Source organism: Eptatretus burgeri, chromosome 7 (genome assembly GCF_056783735.1).
Source record: "Eptatretus burgeri isolate ZD-2024b chromosome 7, Ebu_testis_v1, whole genome shotgun sequence".
Lineage (NCBI taxonomy): Eukaryota > Metazoa > Chordata > Myxini > Myxiniformes > Myxinidae > Eptatretus > Eptatretus burgeri.
The window spans coordinates 94,105,555-94,121,226 of record NC_140967.1 but is presented as its reverse complement, the minus strand read 5'-3'; the positions used below and the strand labels follow the sequence as shown (position 1 = coordinate 94,121,226).

At 44.8% G+C, this 15,672-nt stretch overlaps 2 protein-coding genes across 6 annotated transcripts in view; one reads left to right on the top strand and one right to left on the bottom strand.

The window, feature by feature from the left end:
- COQ6 (coenzyme Q6, monooxygenase) overlaps window positions 1-7,061 on the bottom strand; it is a 70,742-nt gene extending 63,681 nt beyond the window's left edge. For 2 of the 5 annotated variants that reach the window (XM_085889666.1, XM_085889667.1), the window contains exons 1-2: window positions 6,691-7,061; window positions 5,623-5,757 (exon numbers count right to left, since the gene is read on the bottom strand). In XM_085889666.1, the coding sequence (XP_085745792.1) occupies window positions 5,623-5,757; window positions 6,691-6,895 (340 nt within the window). In that variant the 5' untranslated portion in view covers window positions 6,896-7,061. Of the gene's footprint in view, window positions 1-5,622; window positions 5,758-6,571 lie in introns of all 5 variants that reach the window. The other 3 variants (XM_085889663.1, XM_085889664.1, XM_085889668.1) reach the window with 3 other exon arrangements.
- Window positions 7,062-7,727: 666 nt separating this feature from the next.
- LOC147023824 (uncharacterized) lies at window positions 7,728-15,594 on the top strand. Its single transcript, XM_085889660.1, has 4 exons — window positions 7,728-8,277; window positions 9,440-9,753; window positions 10,191-10,440; window positions 13,926-15,594. Exons 2-4 carry the CDS (start codon window positions 9,443-9,445, stop codon window positions 15,591-15,593), a joined length of 2,229 nt encoding a protein of 742 aa, XP_085745786.1. The 5' UTR covers window positions 7,728-8,277; window positions 9,440-9,442; the 3' UTR covers window position 15,594.
- Window positions 15,595-15,672: the final 78 nt, after the last annotated feature.

Below are 15,672 nucleotides of genomic sequence, written 5' to 3'. Positions count from 1 at the left end.
TTGTACCAGCACATCATTCATGCAAATTGTCAGAACATTTGTCATTATAGGTAATAATCCACAACAAGAAAGACAACTTAGTTGTAATACTTTTTAATGAAAAGGATTGTGGGAAAGTCCTGTGCTTGAGTAGAAAGTTGTGTTTCTCAGAACTTTGTGTTTGGCCCCAAGAAGGGCCGTTTAAGGTACATTTTGAAATTACATAGTTAGGATTAGGCTCAGTTTATTCAGATTCTTTGGCAGTTCAGTTTGTACGGACATTGGTCAATTTGGACTACATGTTAAAACAATTTACAAAAACTAATTCACAAGATTTTGAAGCAATTTTAAAATCAGCCCCGTGGGCAAAAATCAGCCCCCTCACCCCCCATGACGAGGCCTATTTATCATCCCCGTTCGATTTTGAAAATGCAAGGCCTGCTGACCTCCACAGGCTCTGCCCCCTTTTTCTCCTGTGATCCGTTTTCCGAGGCGAAGCTTTCACAGAGCGGACGTGCATGAAATCCCGTTGCTGGTGCCAACAACGAAACCCCCGCGTCGGTTTGCAGCGACGCTGTTCGCTGGGGACTCGCCGCGGCTGGTACAAAGATGGTGTCGCTTCGGGGATGAAGGTGAGGCGATGTTATTTGGGTGGGGGAGATGCGGTTTAGGACATGGTGGGGAGATGTCGTTGTTATGAAGGCGGTGTGGAGGGTGGTTGGTGATTGAGGCGATCGTGGTTGGTGTTGATCCAAAATAACGATAGCGAAAGAAAAACGGAAAACTGACGATCACAGCCCGGGTGACACAAATAATTCCCATTAAACAACAGTCGGGAAATCCAACTGAACATGGACTTATTGACATAACTGAACTCAGGACCTATATGGTGTTCTGCAAATTTCCACAGCCGTAACAATATACATATATTAATAAACAATGCATATTTTCAGCATGCATGCACTGTTAAATATGTAGAGACATTTAAGACAGAATAAAGTGCATTTTAGCAAGTCGAGTGCACCACCACACGACCACCACCATTACCACAACACCACTACCACCAAGGAAAAGAAACATTTTAATTGAGTTACATGAATGTATTCATGGCAAAAAAAAAAAAAAAAATTCCCTACCTACCTACCCAATTCTTTTAGGCCATGCAATAGGAAACAAATGTTTTTTTTTTTGGCCTAACTGATCACCGAAAATGATTCCTGGACTGTAAGAAATAAACTTTGAACAAGTGAACTATAGCTCTTGTCCTGTCTGTTCAAAGACTGTCTGCAAACTGCGGAGTTCGAAAAATGCGAAAAATACATAGATTCTTGATTTTTTAGACTTTAAGTTTCACTGAGATGGACTGGAAAAATCTTGCCAAGGTCAACAATATTTCTCTGCAGTTCTTCAGATTCTAATGCACCAGAAAACATCATACGTTACATGTTAATGTCATTTTGGCATAAGATTAAATAAAAAGAAAAATATAAAATGAAATTTCTTTTTTTTTTCAAATTTCGATGGATGGTAGCAACCCCGAAAATATTTTTTTCGGTTTCATTTTTTTTTCTTCATAAATATAAACCTAAATTCGGGTTAGCCCCTCAAAATTTCCGAAAAAAAATAAAATAAGGACAGCCCTATTATAGTACGTTTATGCAATGTTCATTTTCTGGTTGAAGATGGACCAAGAAGCATATCGATCTGCACACCCCATAAACAACGTGATGTCAGTGGAGACAAAAGTTATGTGAAGACAACAAACATGGCAAGGTGTGACGACCAACAACTCCGATACGAGCTTGTACACGTCTTGCCGCCGACCGTCCAGCTCCCGCTGTAAAAGTTGCGTCATTCTTAGACACTTCCAGTTGATCAGAAGACTGTTGGCAAACTTGGCGGCCAGAAACATGGCTCCCGAGGATGTCCAAAGTACATTCGACGATATCCAGGCCCAGAGATTATGTAGGCCAGTCCATGCGATTTGTGTTCCCAAAGTACAGCATTGGCAACATGCGCACAGTGTAGACAGGCATCATCATCCATAAATACGAAGTTGATAAACTTCTTGGTGTAGCAGATAGATAACTCATCCCTGTATTTGAAGTCGGTCACAGCGACGATCCAGATAATGACCGCATCAGCTCTTAAGCTTACTTGAACGCTCGCACATTGATACCAATCATACTGTCTTCCCCTCTCACTCCCACCCCTCCAATCACGCTACTTTATCTAGAATCTGCTTCGCTCCATTGTTTATCTCCTCCACGAGCGAAGATTTCGGTGAAATGAAAGCATTCAAATGATTTTGGTGAAACACTCGAAAAGATGGTGGAGTGTTCACGGCGAGTTGAGAAAGTTTTCAAGGTGACACGCATCCTCGCCATATCGGCAATCAAATTAACAGATCGATTTTGGGGTTCTCAACCTTTTTCTCAAGGGGATTCCGTCCGGACAGCTGCAAGTTCTTGAGACCCCGTCGTCATTCACAGACAAGATCAACGTTCAAATAAAATGGTGTTAAAACCAATGTCGAGACGGTAAACCCTCCATATTCGCGAATTGGTGAATGTATTTCCATGAAACATGTGAACCACCACCTGGTCAATCTGTATCAAGTGTGGGAGCTGCTGCCCCGACAGCAAGCATGCTCGAACATAGCAAAGCAGCGTCACCAGGTATCACGGTAGCACAAAGAAGAGAGCACTTGCCCGTCACAGTACAGGCAGGAATTGGGAATTTGTTCAGGGTGCCGGCGATAACTCACCTACATTTCACGAAGGAAGTCACGAGATATTGTTGTGGGCCGGGGTTCGGTGGCGATAAACGACCACGAGGTGGAGCAGTAGAGCAGTCTCCCACCGAACACCCGGAATTTAGGTCGTGATCCTCGGATAAGTCCAAAAGGTCACGGGTCCCTTAACGGACCATGGTTGCCAATATTTTGACGGCATGGGGTAGGGTTAATTGCTTAATTTCAATATACCTAAGTACCCACGTCGTCTAAGTACCGGGGAAAACCACACCCTCGACGGACCTCGGGCGGAACGGACCGTTTACCGAGCTCGATCCGGGTGTAAACCGAGTGGGGATTACCAAGATCGGTCGGTCCAAATGAACAATTTACGGCACGAACGGCCTCACTAATTCTCAATACGCACCGTGCTGGGTCAATGGGAGAAAGCACAGAAAACGAGCTGACCAGTACATTTAACAGGGGTTTATTACAATTATAACCGGGAGGGAGATACAGAGCAGAGTTATCCGAATATGAAAATGTAATGTACAATGAACACAGAGCACTTAGACAGTTTCTCCTTACAGGACGGCAACACACACACACACACACACACACACACACACACACACACACACACACACACACACACACACACACACACTGGACCCCATCAGGTCTTTTTCGGTCCTCAGCCCAGGAGAGAAAGGTGAGCTGGGGGACCAGGGCCGAGCCGGGTACCTCCCTGCTCGTGCGGTTTCACCAGACCCACACTTGTGGAGCTCGGAGTCCGTGGACGGGAACGGGAATGCAAACCACCACAGTGGGACTCGAACTCGCCGCAAAGGACCGCAGACCGCACCAATCGCCACAATGACTGCTCACCACTCGACTTATTTCTCAGCGTTTTTGGCTTCTCATTGGCTGGGGCGCGCATGCGATGCTCGCCCTTGGCTCATTGGGCAGAGGAAACGCTCCATGCCCTTTTTTGGAGCGGGGCTCCGATTTGAGGCGATGGAAGCCCCGCCCACGTCTGTGCTCGGCATGCATGCGCGTGAGGAAGGCCGATGGTGGCAGGAGGGATGTTGTTTTAGTTGAAAAAAACCTAACTAACTAAACCTAACCTAAAAAAACCTAACTGGCACCCTGCCCTACTCACCAAACTCTCTTCCCATGGTATTCAAGGCCATCTCCACTCATGGCTCGCAGACTTCCTCTCCTGTCGCAGTCAACGTGTGGCCCTAAATGGAGTTCTTTCATCCCCTCTTCCTGTGCAGGCTGGAGTTCCTCAAGGTAGCGTTCTGGGCCCTGTTCTTTTTCTGGTTTTCATCAATGATCTCTCGGACTCTCTGGAAAATCCTCTATTTCTCTTTGCCGATGACTCCACCCTCTGCCATACCATCTGTCATCCCTCAGACCGGCAAGCAGCAGCTTCTTCGCTCACTGCAGATCTGGATAAAATCACAAACTGGTCCAACACGTGGAACATGTCTTTCAATCCACACAAATCTCACACTCTCACTATGTCTCTTCGAAAGGACCGTTTACAAAACCCCCCATCCACTTTCTCAACAATCCTCTGGAAGAAGTCTTTTCTTTCAAGCTTCTGGGTCTCACTATCTGCCATGACCTTTCCTGGGAAAGTCACATTTCCAACCTTGCCTCAAAAGCCAGTCGCCGACTGGGAATCCTCCGTCGTGCAAAGTCCTTCCTCGGCCCTCTTGAGCTCCTGACTACTTACAAAGCTTTTGTCCGTAGCCTGATGGAGTACTGCTCTCCCCTCTGGGCTGGTGCTCCTGCCTCCCACCTTTCTCGACTTCACGCTGTCGAAACCAGGGCTTTTAAGATCATTGGCATCTCCCGCAATGAAGCTGAGTCTTTGGGCCTCTCACTCAATCACCGCAGGTTGGTCGGTGGTCTTTCTGTCTTCTACCGACTCCTCTCCAGCCTTGCCCCCCTGCTCTCTCTGCGATTTGTCCCAACCACATTTCCACAGGGCGCTCAAGGTCCGCCAACAACCCCTTCTGGTAAAACTACCAAAATCACGAATCACTGCTCATCTTCACTCTTTCATTCCTCTTTTTCCCGCCTTTGGAATAAACTTCCTCACTCTATTCTTTCCCATTCTTCCCTCCAGGCTTTCAAAACAGCTGTTCACCACCACCTCTTATCTTCCCCCATCCAAATCCTCGATCTTTTCTACCCCCGATAATCCACCCATGCCCACTTCCTTCAATTCTCCTGCTTTCCTTCCTGAAAGTCCCTGTAATGTCCATCTTCTCCTCGCCATGTTCCCCGTCCCATCCCCATCCCTCTCCCTTCCACAGTTCACCTGTGTCTGTTCCCCAATGTTTTGTCCCTTCCACTCCCACCCCTCTTGTCTCATGCCTCCTTGCTGTGAGTTGTGTGTTAGCTCTCATACGAGCCTCGACCAAGGTATACAAAAAAAAAAAAAAAAAAAAAAAAAAAATAAATAAATAAATAACTCGTAGCGCACACACGAAATTCCCATCAGACAGAAGGAGTGATTCTAACTATAAACACATACTTATTGAAATAACTAAGCTTAGTGACTGCTGTCTGTGTGCAAATGGCTTCCAGATTTGTAACTATTTCATGCGGTGCGCACGCACGCACGCCGATGCCCTGTTTGTTGTGAAACACCAGGATGACAGGTTATAGTTGGGTCGAGATTTAAATCCAGGCTAGACAGGTTAAAAGCGAGTGTGCGTACCTCTCACCTGTCCTACCAGCCCCGCACAATGACAACACCACCATGGCCAAGGAAATTTCCAACCACATTTTTGATTTAACATCATGAAGCCTCCCTAATGTTGGGAACCACCTGGATTAATTGTACAAATCAGAGAAGACAGACAACTTGCAAATCAATAAATGGTACTTACTATCCAGGAGAGTGACGGAGCCAGGGCTGAGGGCGCTCACTCGATTACTGTACGTCCCGGGGAGCTTGTCCAGGTGTTTCCTCTTCCCGGCTTCTAGCAGCAATATCCGCTGGTCTGCGAGCATCGGCTCATACCCTGTGCAGAAGCTCAGGTCATCCTCCATCCCCACCCGTGATCTCCTCCATCCTCAAACCTCCCCATTTATACCACGCAAGTCTCCCTGATCTGTTCCGTTCTCAGTCTCTACAGTCATCCATATAGTGTCCCCATAGTCAGGGGTCACCTTACTCTCCCCATAGTCAGGGGTCACCTTACTCTCCCCATAGTCAGGGGTCACCTTACTCTCTCCATAGTCAGGGGTCACCTTACTCTCTCTCCATAGTCAGGGGTCACCTTACTCTCCCCATAGTCAGGGGTCACCTTACTCTCCCCATAGTCAGGGGTCACCTTACTCTCCCCATAGTCAGGGGTCACCTTACTCTCCCCATAGTCAGGGGTCACCTTACTCTCCCCATAGTCAGGGGTCACCTTACTCTCCCCATAGTCAGGGGTCACCTTACTCTCCCCATAGTCAGGGGTCACCTTACTCTCCCCATAGTCAGGGGTCACCTTACTCTCCCCATAGTCAGGGGTCACCTTACTCTCCCCATAGTCAGGGGTCACCTTACTCTCCCCATAGTCAGGGGTCACCTTACTCTCCCCATAGTCAGGGGTCACCTTACTCTCCCCATAGTCAGGGGTCACCTTACTCTCCCCATAGTCAGGGGTCACCTTACTCTCCCCCCAGGACCCACAACCTTTCGACTTACACAGCACGAGACACAATGACACAAATTATTTTGTTAAAATCAACAACAGGCGATTCCCATTAAAGAAATATTTATATAAACTCAAAAAAAACACAAATTGAGGTTCGGCCGAAGTAGCACAACGAACACACGACCTCGACCTTCAAGGAGCGGGTCCGCAGGCCGCGTGGTCCTCAAGCTTTGGTCCAAAGGTTCTCCCAGGTGAGCACACACACGTGCAGGTGAGCACACACACGTACAGGTGAGCACACACACGTACCAAGAGCGCACGCCATCGCCGAGCCGACCAAACCACCGCCGGACACGATGATGTCGTAGAAAGCCGGTTGTCCATGATGCCCGTCGTCGTCGTTTTCCTTGGCGCTCCCCGCGGAGAGACTGCACGCTCGGACTGACCTCTTGACCTTTGGCAAAAATTGGCCCAAAACACGACGACGACAAACAGGTAAAACCCTCAAGGCCATTTTACAATCACCTTCGACCGATAATTTAGTTTGTCGGTTTACTATTTCATGTCCCCACTGACGGTCGTCACGAACACCACCCCGCCCTTTTTGGCACGCTCACTCCACATCAACGGATCTCTTCAGGACACCAACTATACACCGCATGATCCTTTCCGTTATTCACATTGTTGATAACATTTACAAAATACAATACAAGATATTTGTATTGTAATTTCTAATCGAGGAGTGAACATGTATATACATACATATATATATTAACAACCGATGTGGGGTTTGGGTTTTGGGGAGTCCGAGACGAAAAGTCTCCTGCTGCCGATTACTCTATCATGGTCACGATGTCGTGTACAAAGGACGGACCGACGTGCAGGACTAAAATCGGTGGAAAAGAGCGACAACCAAATTAAATTCACACATTTAATAAAGGAAAGGACAAATCCTTAAGCGAAAGAACAAAAACATTTGTTTACGCTCAACCAATAGGAGATAATGTTTGGAGTTGAACAAAGGATGTTATGGATCTGAAAAATTCCTCCTTATGGAAATAATGTTCGAGTGGCCTCAAGCGTCTGATTAGTAAATAATTTGCTCGGTCGGTTGTCATTTTTTTTTCCTCCTCGTTTCGTTTCGTTTCATCATTAAAAGTTCAACAACTTATTTGAAACATTATTGTGAAATATATTTTGAAGTAGGCTCTTAAAATTAATAACTAACAATAATTTCTGGGGTGTTTCCTATTACTAATCAGCTTTACATATACATACATAGATACACGACCTTCAGATTACAAGTCCGTCCTTTGTACACGACATGGTGACCATGATAGAGTAATCGGCAGCAGGAGACTTTTCGTCTCGGACTGTCCCAAAACCCAAACCCCACATCGGTTGTAAATTCGTTTAGTGACCTGGTTCCTCATCAAACGTTTCGAGGAAGTGCTTGCTTGAGTGCTAAAACCATTGGACGAGCGCTCTCAAAGCTGATCGGTAATGGAACAACCCCCTGGTGTCATCCTGAGAGATGCAACGATGTGTCGCGGAAGAAACAACAACAACAACAACAACAACAACAACAATAATAACATCCATTTCCGGTTCTGGGATTTGAATCCTGACGAGAGCCGTTTTCTTATTTAATTCCACGTTTGTTGGCAAACTACCCGGTAGATGGCGGAATTTTATTAACATCACAAAGAGTCTTCGTGGATATTCTTCGGACGCGTCACTGTGTTGTTCGTGTTTGTTCCGGAGTTTCGTCGTGTCCCGTGTGAACGGTCAAAGAGCTTCCCGGCGCTGCGACTGACCGTTGGAGACTTCCTGGTCCCACATTTACGGTCATTTGTCAGTTTCATACCGGCCAGCGCTTAACAACGACAGGTCAAGGTGCGATTTGCAATGCAGGACCACACACACACACACACACACACACACACACACACACACACACACACACACACACACACACACACACACACACACACACACACACACACACACACACACACACACGTATATGTATGCCTGGTGTTGGCTTAATGGTTAAGGTAGTGGGCTTGGGATCCTAGGGTCCTGAGTTCAAATCCCGCTCAGCTGTTGAATTAACACCAGGTGGGGTTGACTCTGCCTGTCATCCTTCCGAGGTCGGAAAAATGAATGCCAGCATGCTGGTATACTGTGTCGGAGTGGCGACCCGTCCAGGATTGTTCCCAATAGCCAAGGAGACTGCTTCGGTGGCACCAACGCTCTGCACAGAGTATGGTCCCAATGGATGTATATGTATGTATGTATGTATATATATATATATATATATATATATATATATATACACACATTCAGCTTCAATTGCCTCAATGATAATCCACCACTGGCAATAATGCTGGGTGTAGCATTCAAGTATTTGAAAGAAATCCCACGGAGTGGGCGACTGGTGAACGGGGAAAGAAGACTGCATATGGAGAGAGAAGAAAATAGCCGTTGGTTCGGACACTTTTTTTTTCTTCTTTTTTTGAAAGCAAGAACTTTTTTTGACCCTCCCTCCGAGCTCACACCATTACACTTTGTCTTTTTCAACCTGTTAATGTCATTCCAACATGGCACGCATTTTGTATTCTTCATAGGTTTCCATAAATTAATTTGAAAGCAACTCTTGCTGAATTTCTGCGAACCTTCTATGCGCTGCAAACTTGTGTCGGTTTCAGAATGTCGGGCTCAGAAATACGCCGGGCTCACGCGCAGGGCCGACAGGCTCATAAGCCGTAATCGAGGCATATATAAGGCATCGATGCACAGGTGGTTATCCAATTGAGATCCACACATGTGAAATGGATACAAAAGCACGGATGGAGTTTGACTCCGGAAGGGCATCCTCAGAAATTATTTGTCTGAGCAGAAAGAACTACATCCGTGCACAGAGGCAGCCAGCACTGGAATTGATATTATAGCAATAAAGAACAATTTAAGTGTACTCGTACAGCTTTGCAACTGTTGTAAAATCTACGGTGGGGTTTGAAGTAAAAGTACTTTGTGTTTTGCATCGATGTGACAGACGATGGAGAGCGATGATGCACCACCTGACATTGAAACGGCTCTCACTCACGGACGCCGTCAAGCAGCTGTCCTGCTCGACACACTGCTCACAGAAGCGACCGACTTGGATGGGCGAGACTTCTCTTGTCACTTGCGAGACCTGCAAGAACTCCAGAAACGGAGCCTCCTCAGACTGGGCCTTGTTCAGGCGACGCTTCCTCCGAGGGATCGGGCAAGGAGCCCGCCGGAGTTCAGGTGTTGCCTTTCGGATGGGAACAGGAAGGCACCTTGCAGAGGATTACACGGTCAGACTGCGCATTGGGAAAGCTCAAGGTTGGATTGACAGCACGTTGCCATGTTCACTGTACAGTTTTAATTGAAACATTTTTGTGCAACATATTGCTTTTCCCACACAAAATGTGATTGTAAGCAATTTCCCGTTATCTCTGTTCAAATGTGTCTGCTTGTCTACACGTTCAAAGCGTGAATGGAGGTCCGAAAAAAAATATGCCCTTAATTGGATCGCGGGTCAAGGGTAAGTTGCAGGTTATCGCTAAGGGTAAGCCGGGTGAGACTTACCTTTGGCGATCACAGATACGTACCGAGTTACATTTGTTCTTTCAATTCCTGCATCGCTCGTGTAAAATGATGGCCAATTCGAAACTACAGTCCAGGAATTGAACATGTTGGTGAAATACACCTGTGCTGTTCACGAGTCAGTCCAACAGCAAACTACCTCGCAAATCTCTCCTAACTTTGTGTCTTGGCAGGAGAGGAGTGAGTCCGAGGGACAGAGAACTCGGCGGGGTTAAGCAACACCTGCGTAGACAATTACAATCTGATGACTTGGCGGTTGAGAACCCGCGGTATGGACCCATCGATAAAGTGGCAGATTTAGATTTGGCGCCTCTCAGGGAGAGGTTGAGCCGAATGTGGGAAGGCTTCTCACCAAGCAGCTATACCCCACACAGAATGGAGCCTGAAGAGGAAGACACTACTATTGTTTGCTACGGTGCACAGGTAAGGATGTTTCAATGGATTCACACTGACTTGATTAACAAGGCAATTATACCAGGTTGTGGTGTCTCTGTCAGGCATTGTCTGCTTGACTGAAACATTATGAAGGATCTCCTACGTTTTTTTTTTTGTTGGGCTCTCAGGATGGCTTTGAGGTGTGCGCACTCGACTCTAAGCCGTCTAGCCTGGGTTTGAATCCCAACCCAACTATAAACTCTCATCCCGGTGTTTCCCAGGCAGGGTGATTCATGAATATGTGTGCTGTCCCTTGAATGGGCGTTAAACTGGGTGTCATTTCTGCCAGCATTAGTTGGTGTCCGTGAAAAATTTCACGGTGTCCTTCGCGAAGAGTGGGCAATCTTTGCCAGCACCATAAGCAAATTACAAATTCCTGCCTTGGCTACTTCTGCGAAGGCAATGGGAAACTACCCAGTACAACTACTCAAAAACTGCTTCGGCAGCACTTAACGCTTTGTAACAGAGGGTATATGATGCATAAGTAACAGAATATATATACAGTACTGTGCAAAAGTGTGGGTTATTTTCACTTTTGTTGTGCTCTTCTAAATTTAACATTTGTGGGAAGTTAGAAGAGTGCAACATCTTGAGACTAGTTTGAAAGTCCATCAAAAATGACGGGTTGGAATGATTTTATTTGACATATTCAAGGAGACTAAAAATATGATGTTTTGTTGGAAGAAGAAGATTTATTTAAAACATTACGTGTGCAAATGTAATCTTATTTTCCTTATCTTATGGGACGTTTTGTTTTGACGGTACAGCCTCGTGAGTATGCCAAAGTCTGAAACCTCGGCGTAGCGTCAGGTGTGCTTCTATCTTCTTAATTTATTCGACATCCTACGGATGTAAATGAGCACTCGTTTTACTCTGCGTGCGTTGCACATCATGAGCAGTGAATTTCACCTCCTTGTGCCATGTTAACATCCGCCATCGGAGATGGACGGAGGTTACTGTTTTCACCCCTGTCTGTTTGTTTGTGAACAGTATTACAGAAAAACTCCTGGACGGATTTCGACGAAACTTGGTGGGGGGATTAGGTATGGTCCAAGGATCATGCCATTAGATTTTGGACTTGGTCCAAAGTCCAATATGGCTGCCATGGTGGCCATTTTTAAAAAAAATTTAATTTTTGTTTTTGCATTTCTACATGTTTTAAGTGATTTCCAACCAAAAAAAAAAAAAAATTTGTTAGAGAAAAAAAAAAATTTTGCAACTTTTTTTGAAAAAAATTTCGATTTTATTTGAAAAATATTAGAATTTTTTTTGCATTTCCACATGTTTTAAGTGATTTCCAACCCCCCCCCAAAAAAAATTGTTAGAGAAAACAAAAACAAATTTTGCACCTTTTTTTTCAAAAGATTTCGATTTTTTTTTTTCTTGGCATTTCTACATGCGCGTCGATCTAGTTTAGTTTATTCAATCGTGGTTCAGTAGAGTCTGATCCGTTTTGACCTACAATGAATAGGATATCAGGTTCACTTAAGTGATCCAGCAATATTGGCGGCGGAGGTTTTGCACTCTACCGAGTGCTCCCCCTCTAGTATTTATTGTTTTTTTAAACATTTCTGTACACCGCCCTTGAGGCTCGGTTTTCAAGTCACTGTCTACATTTCCAATAGAAGAGCTGCAATTACTCTTTTATGGAAATTTTTTTTCGACTAACCCTAACAGCTTGGTCACCCCACCAATGAAAATTGAAATAATAGTTGAAAATAGTTTATTATAAGAAGGCACAGGATGACGAAAACAGAGAATCCCAGGACAAAAGATAGATGGACATGAAAACGGGCAGATAAATAAATAAATTAAACTCGTGATCTGATATAACGAAAACCCACTTAATACAGGAAATACTGGAGGGGGAGCACTCGGTAGAGTGCAAAACCTCCGCCGCCAATACTGCTGGGTCACTCAAGTGAACCTGATATCCTATTCATTCAATTTGACGTCAACAGTGCTCACAGAGTTATAGTTTGCAACTTTCCCTTTTACTTTTAACTTTTACATACTCAATTCATTCGTCATAACTAGATTCCTTGAGACAGAAATTGATTTTACGTGGGTATATCCACCTGAAGTTCCAAAATCAGCCGCAATTATAATTTTGGCATGTTTTTTTTGTTGGAAATCACTTGTAACATATAGAAATGCAAAAAAAAAAAAAAAAAAAATCGAAATTTTGTTGAAAACAAAGTTGCAAAAAAATTTTTCTCTCGAACTATTTTTTTTGGGGTGGGGGTTGGAAATCACTTAAAACGCAGAAATGCAAAAAAAAAATTCTAATATTTTTGCAAAATGGCCGTCATAGCGGCCATATTGGATTTTGGACCAAGTCCAACATCTAACGGCATGATCCTTGGACAATACACAATCCCCCCACCAAGTTTCGTCGAAATCCGTCGAGGAGTTTTCCGTAATACTGTTCACAAACAAACAAACAAACAAACAAACAAACAGAAAGGGGTGAAAACAGTAACCTCCGATCTTCGATGGCGGATGTTAACAAGATGAACCCAACACAAATAGTGGGGCAACTTAGCATAACAATTGTGCATTTTGTGAGGAAAGCACCAAATTTGGCACACTAGTAGCCTATCATATTATGAACAGATTTGGATATTGGGCCATCTCAAAATTTTTGATGGCAGTGGAAAATGGCTGCCACAGCCATCAGCGGCTGAATTTGAGATGGCCCAATATCCAAATCTGTTCATAATATGATAGGCTACTAGTGTGCCAAATTTGGTGCTTTCCTCACAAAATGCACAATTGTTATGCTATATTTAGCTAAGTTGCCCCACTATAACCTTACAGAACTGTGGAATGTACTACAAGGTATTTGGTGCAATATTCCTGCAAGAGTGCTTCAGTCATGTACAGGAAGCATAGATAAAAGAGTAATGGCACTCAAGAAGGCAAAGGGTGGACACAAAGTATTGACTTATATTATAAAATGACACTGTTCTTGTATTTATCTGAGCAGTTTGTTTCATGCGCATTTTAAAGGCTGTTAATTTGCAATAATAAACACATATGGCTATTATGCATTTACCCTAAAGTATATCATTAGAATAACCCAAACTTTTGCACGGTACTATACATACATACATACCGACGTGCGTACATACATACATATATACATGGTTCATCTTTCGGGGGCATCCAGCTATTGCCATGCAGAATGCATTTTGTCAATTTTCGACACCTCACCACTCAATGCTTTGTAATTACACTGAACAACAAATTTCAAAAAATTTTTTTTACTGGAGATGTGTAAAGTGATTAAGACTAATTTGGGTACGCTGATTTCAAAAATCATAACCGTTTTGCTGTATCACGTCAGGATTTTCAGGAACAGAAATATTCCCATTGCCTAGAAGTCAGGATTTCAATGAAATTTACATATGTCTTTAACATGTCTATTTCGTACAATTGTTGTTAACTTGTGTTATATTTCTTTCTTTCAGATAAAGATGAGTAGGCGTTCCTGTACCAATCATCCTGACAACTTCTGTTATGTCTGTGGTCGGTATACCAAAAAAGATCAACAGCGAAGTATATCTACAGCAGTGAAAATGAAGGCCGCCTACTTTCACTACTTCGGGTGTAAGGTGGGGGACCAAGAACAGAGCTGGGCACCACACATCTGCTGCACAAGCTGTCACACAACCTTGACTCAGTGGTTGGTGGGCAAGCGCGCGAGCATGCCATTTGCGGTGCCCATGATATGGCGTGAGCCGCAGAATCATCATGATGATTGTTATTTCTGCTGCACAAGCATCGCCGGCTTCAACAAGAAGAATAAAGGTCACATCAAGTACGCTGACTGCGTCTCTGCTCGTAAACCTGTGCCTCATGATGACGAGAACCCCGTTCTAACACCTCCAGCTGATCAGAACATAGCTGAAAGCAGTGGTGAAGAGGATGGTGATGATGAACCTTTTGAACCCGACACTCAAGAATCACACCTTCTGAACCAGGGAGACTTAAATGATCTTGTAAGAGATCTCTCGCTGTCAAAGGCGAAGGCAGAGCTGCTTGGATCAAGGCTGCAGCAGTGGAATCTACTTGAACCTAACACCAAGATATCTTTGTTCAGAGCACGTCACAGAGACATGGCTGAGTTCTTTGAGATAGAAGACACGATGACATTCTGCAGTGACATCAACGGTCTGTTGAAAGAACTTGGGTGTGATCACGATCCTGCAGACTGGCGCCTCTTCATCGACTCGGGGAAGAACAGCTTGAAGGCTGTTTTGCTCCACAATGGCAACGAGAAACCATCAGTCCCACTGGCTCACGCGTTCGGCATGACAGAGACCTATGAGACTATGCGGCAGCTGCTTGATTCCATCAAGTACAATGACTTCAACTGGCACATCTGCGGAGACTTGAAAGTGGTGGCGCTGTTGTTAGGGCTGCAGTCAGGCTACACGAAATACATGTGCTTCCTTTGTCTCTGGGATAGCAGAGACGACAAGAATCGCTGGACGAAGAAAGATTGGGAAGAGCGAAAAGAGCATGTACCTGGTCGACACAATGTGAAGCATGCCGCCCTTGTCGACCCAGCCAAGGTTTTCCTTCCACCACTCCACATAAAGCTCGGCTTGATGAAAAGTTTTGTACGGGCAATGGATCTGAATGGGCGTGGGTTTTTATACCTCAAGGAAAAGTTTGGCAACACCTTGTCGGAGGCCAAGATCAAGGCTGGTGTCTTTGTTGGACCGCAAATCCGACAGATTATGAAGGACGAAACTTTTCCGACAACTCTAAACCCCAAAGAGCTGGCAGCGTGGAGGAGCTTCAAAGCTGTGACGGACAACTTCTTGGGGAACGAGCGCGCGGACAACTATGAAGAAATAGTGCAGCAGCTGCTGGAGTCCTTCAGGAAACTTGGCTCCAGGATGTCCCTGAAAATCCATTCCCTACACCAGCACCTGAACTTCTTCCCTGACAACTTGGGAGCAGTCTCGGACGAGCACGGCGAGCGATTCCACCAAGAGATTTCACTCATGGAGACGCGTTACCAAGGGCGGCACAACCCGAACATGATGGGCGATTTCTGCTGGTTCCTGCATCGTGAAACTGACACAGAGCAGCACAAACGCAAAGCCAAATGCCTAAAGCATTTTTAATTACATTCTAGTGGAGTTTTTCTGTAATCTCTATAATTTTGAAGCATTCATGATGAAATAAATGAATAAATGAATTTTT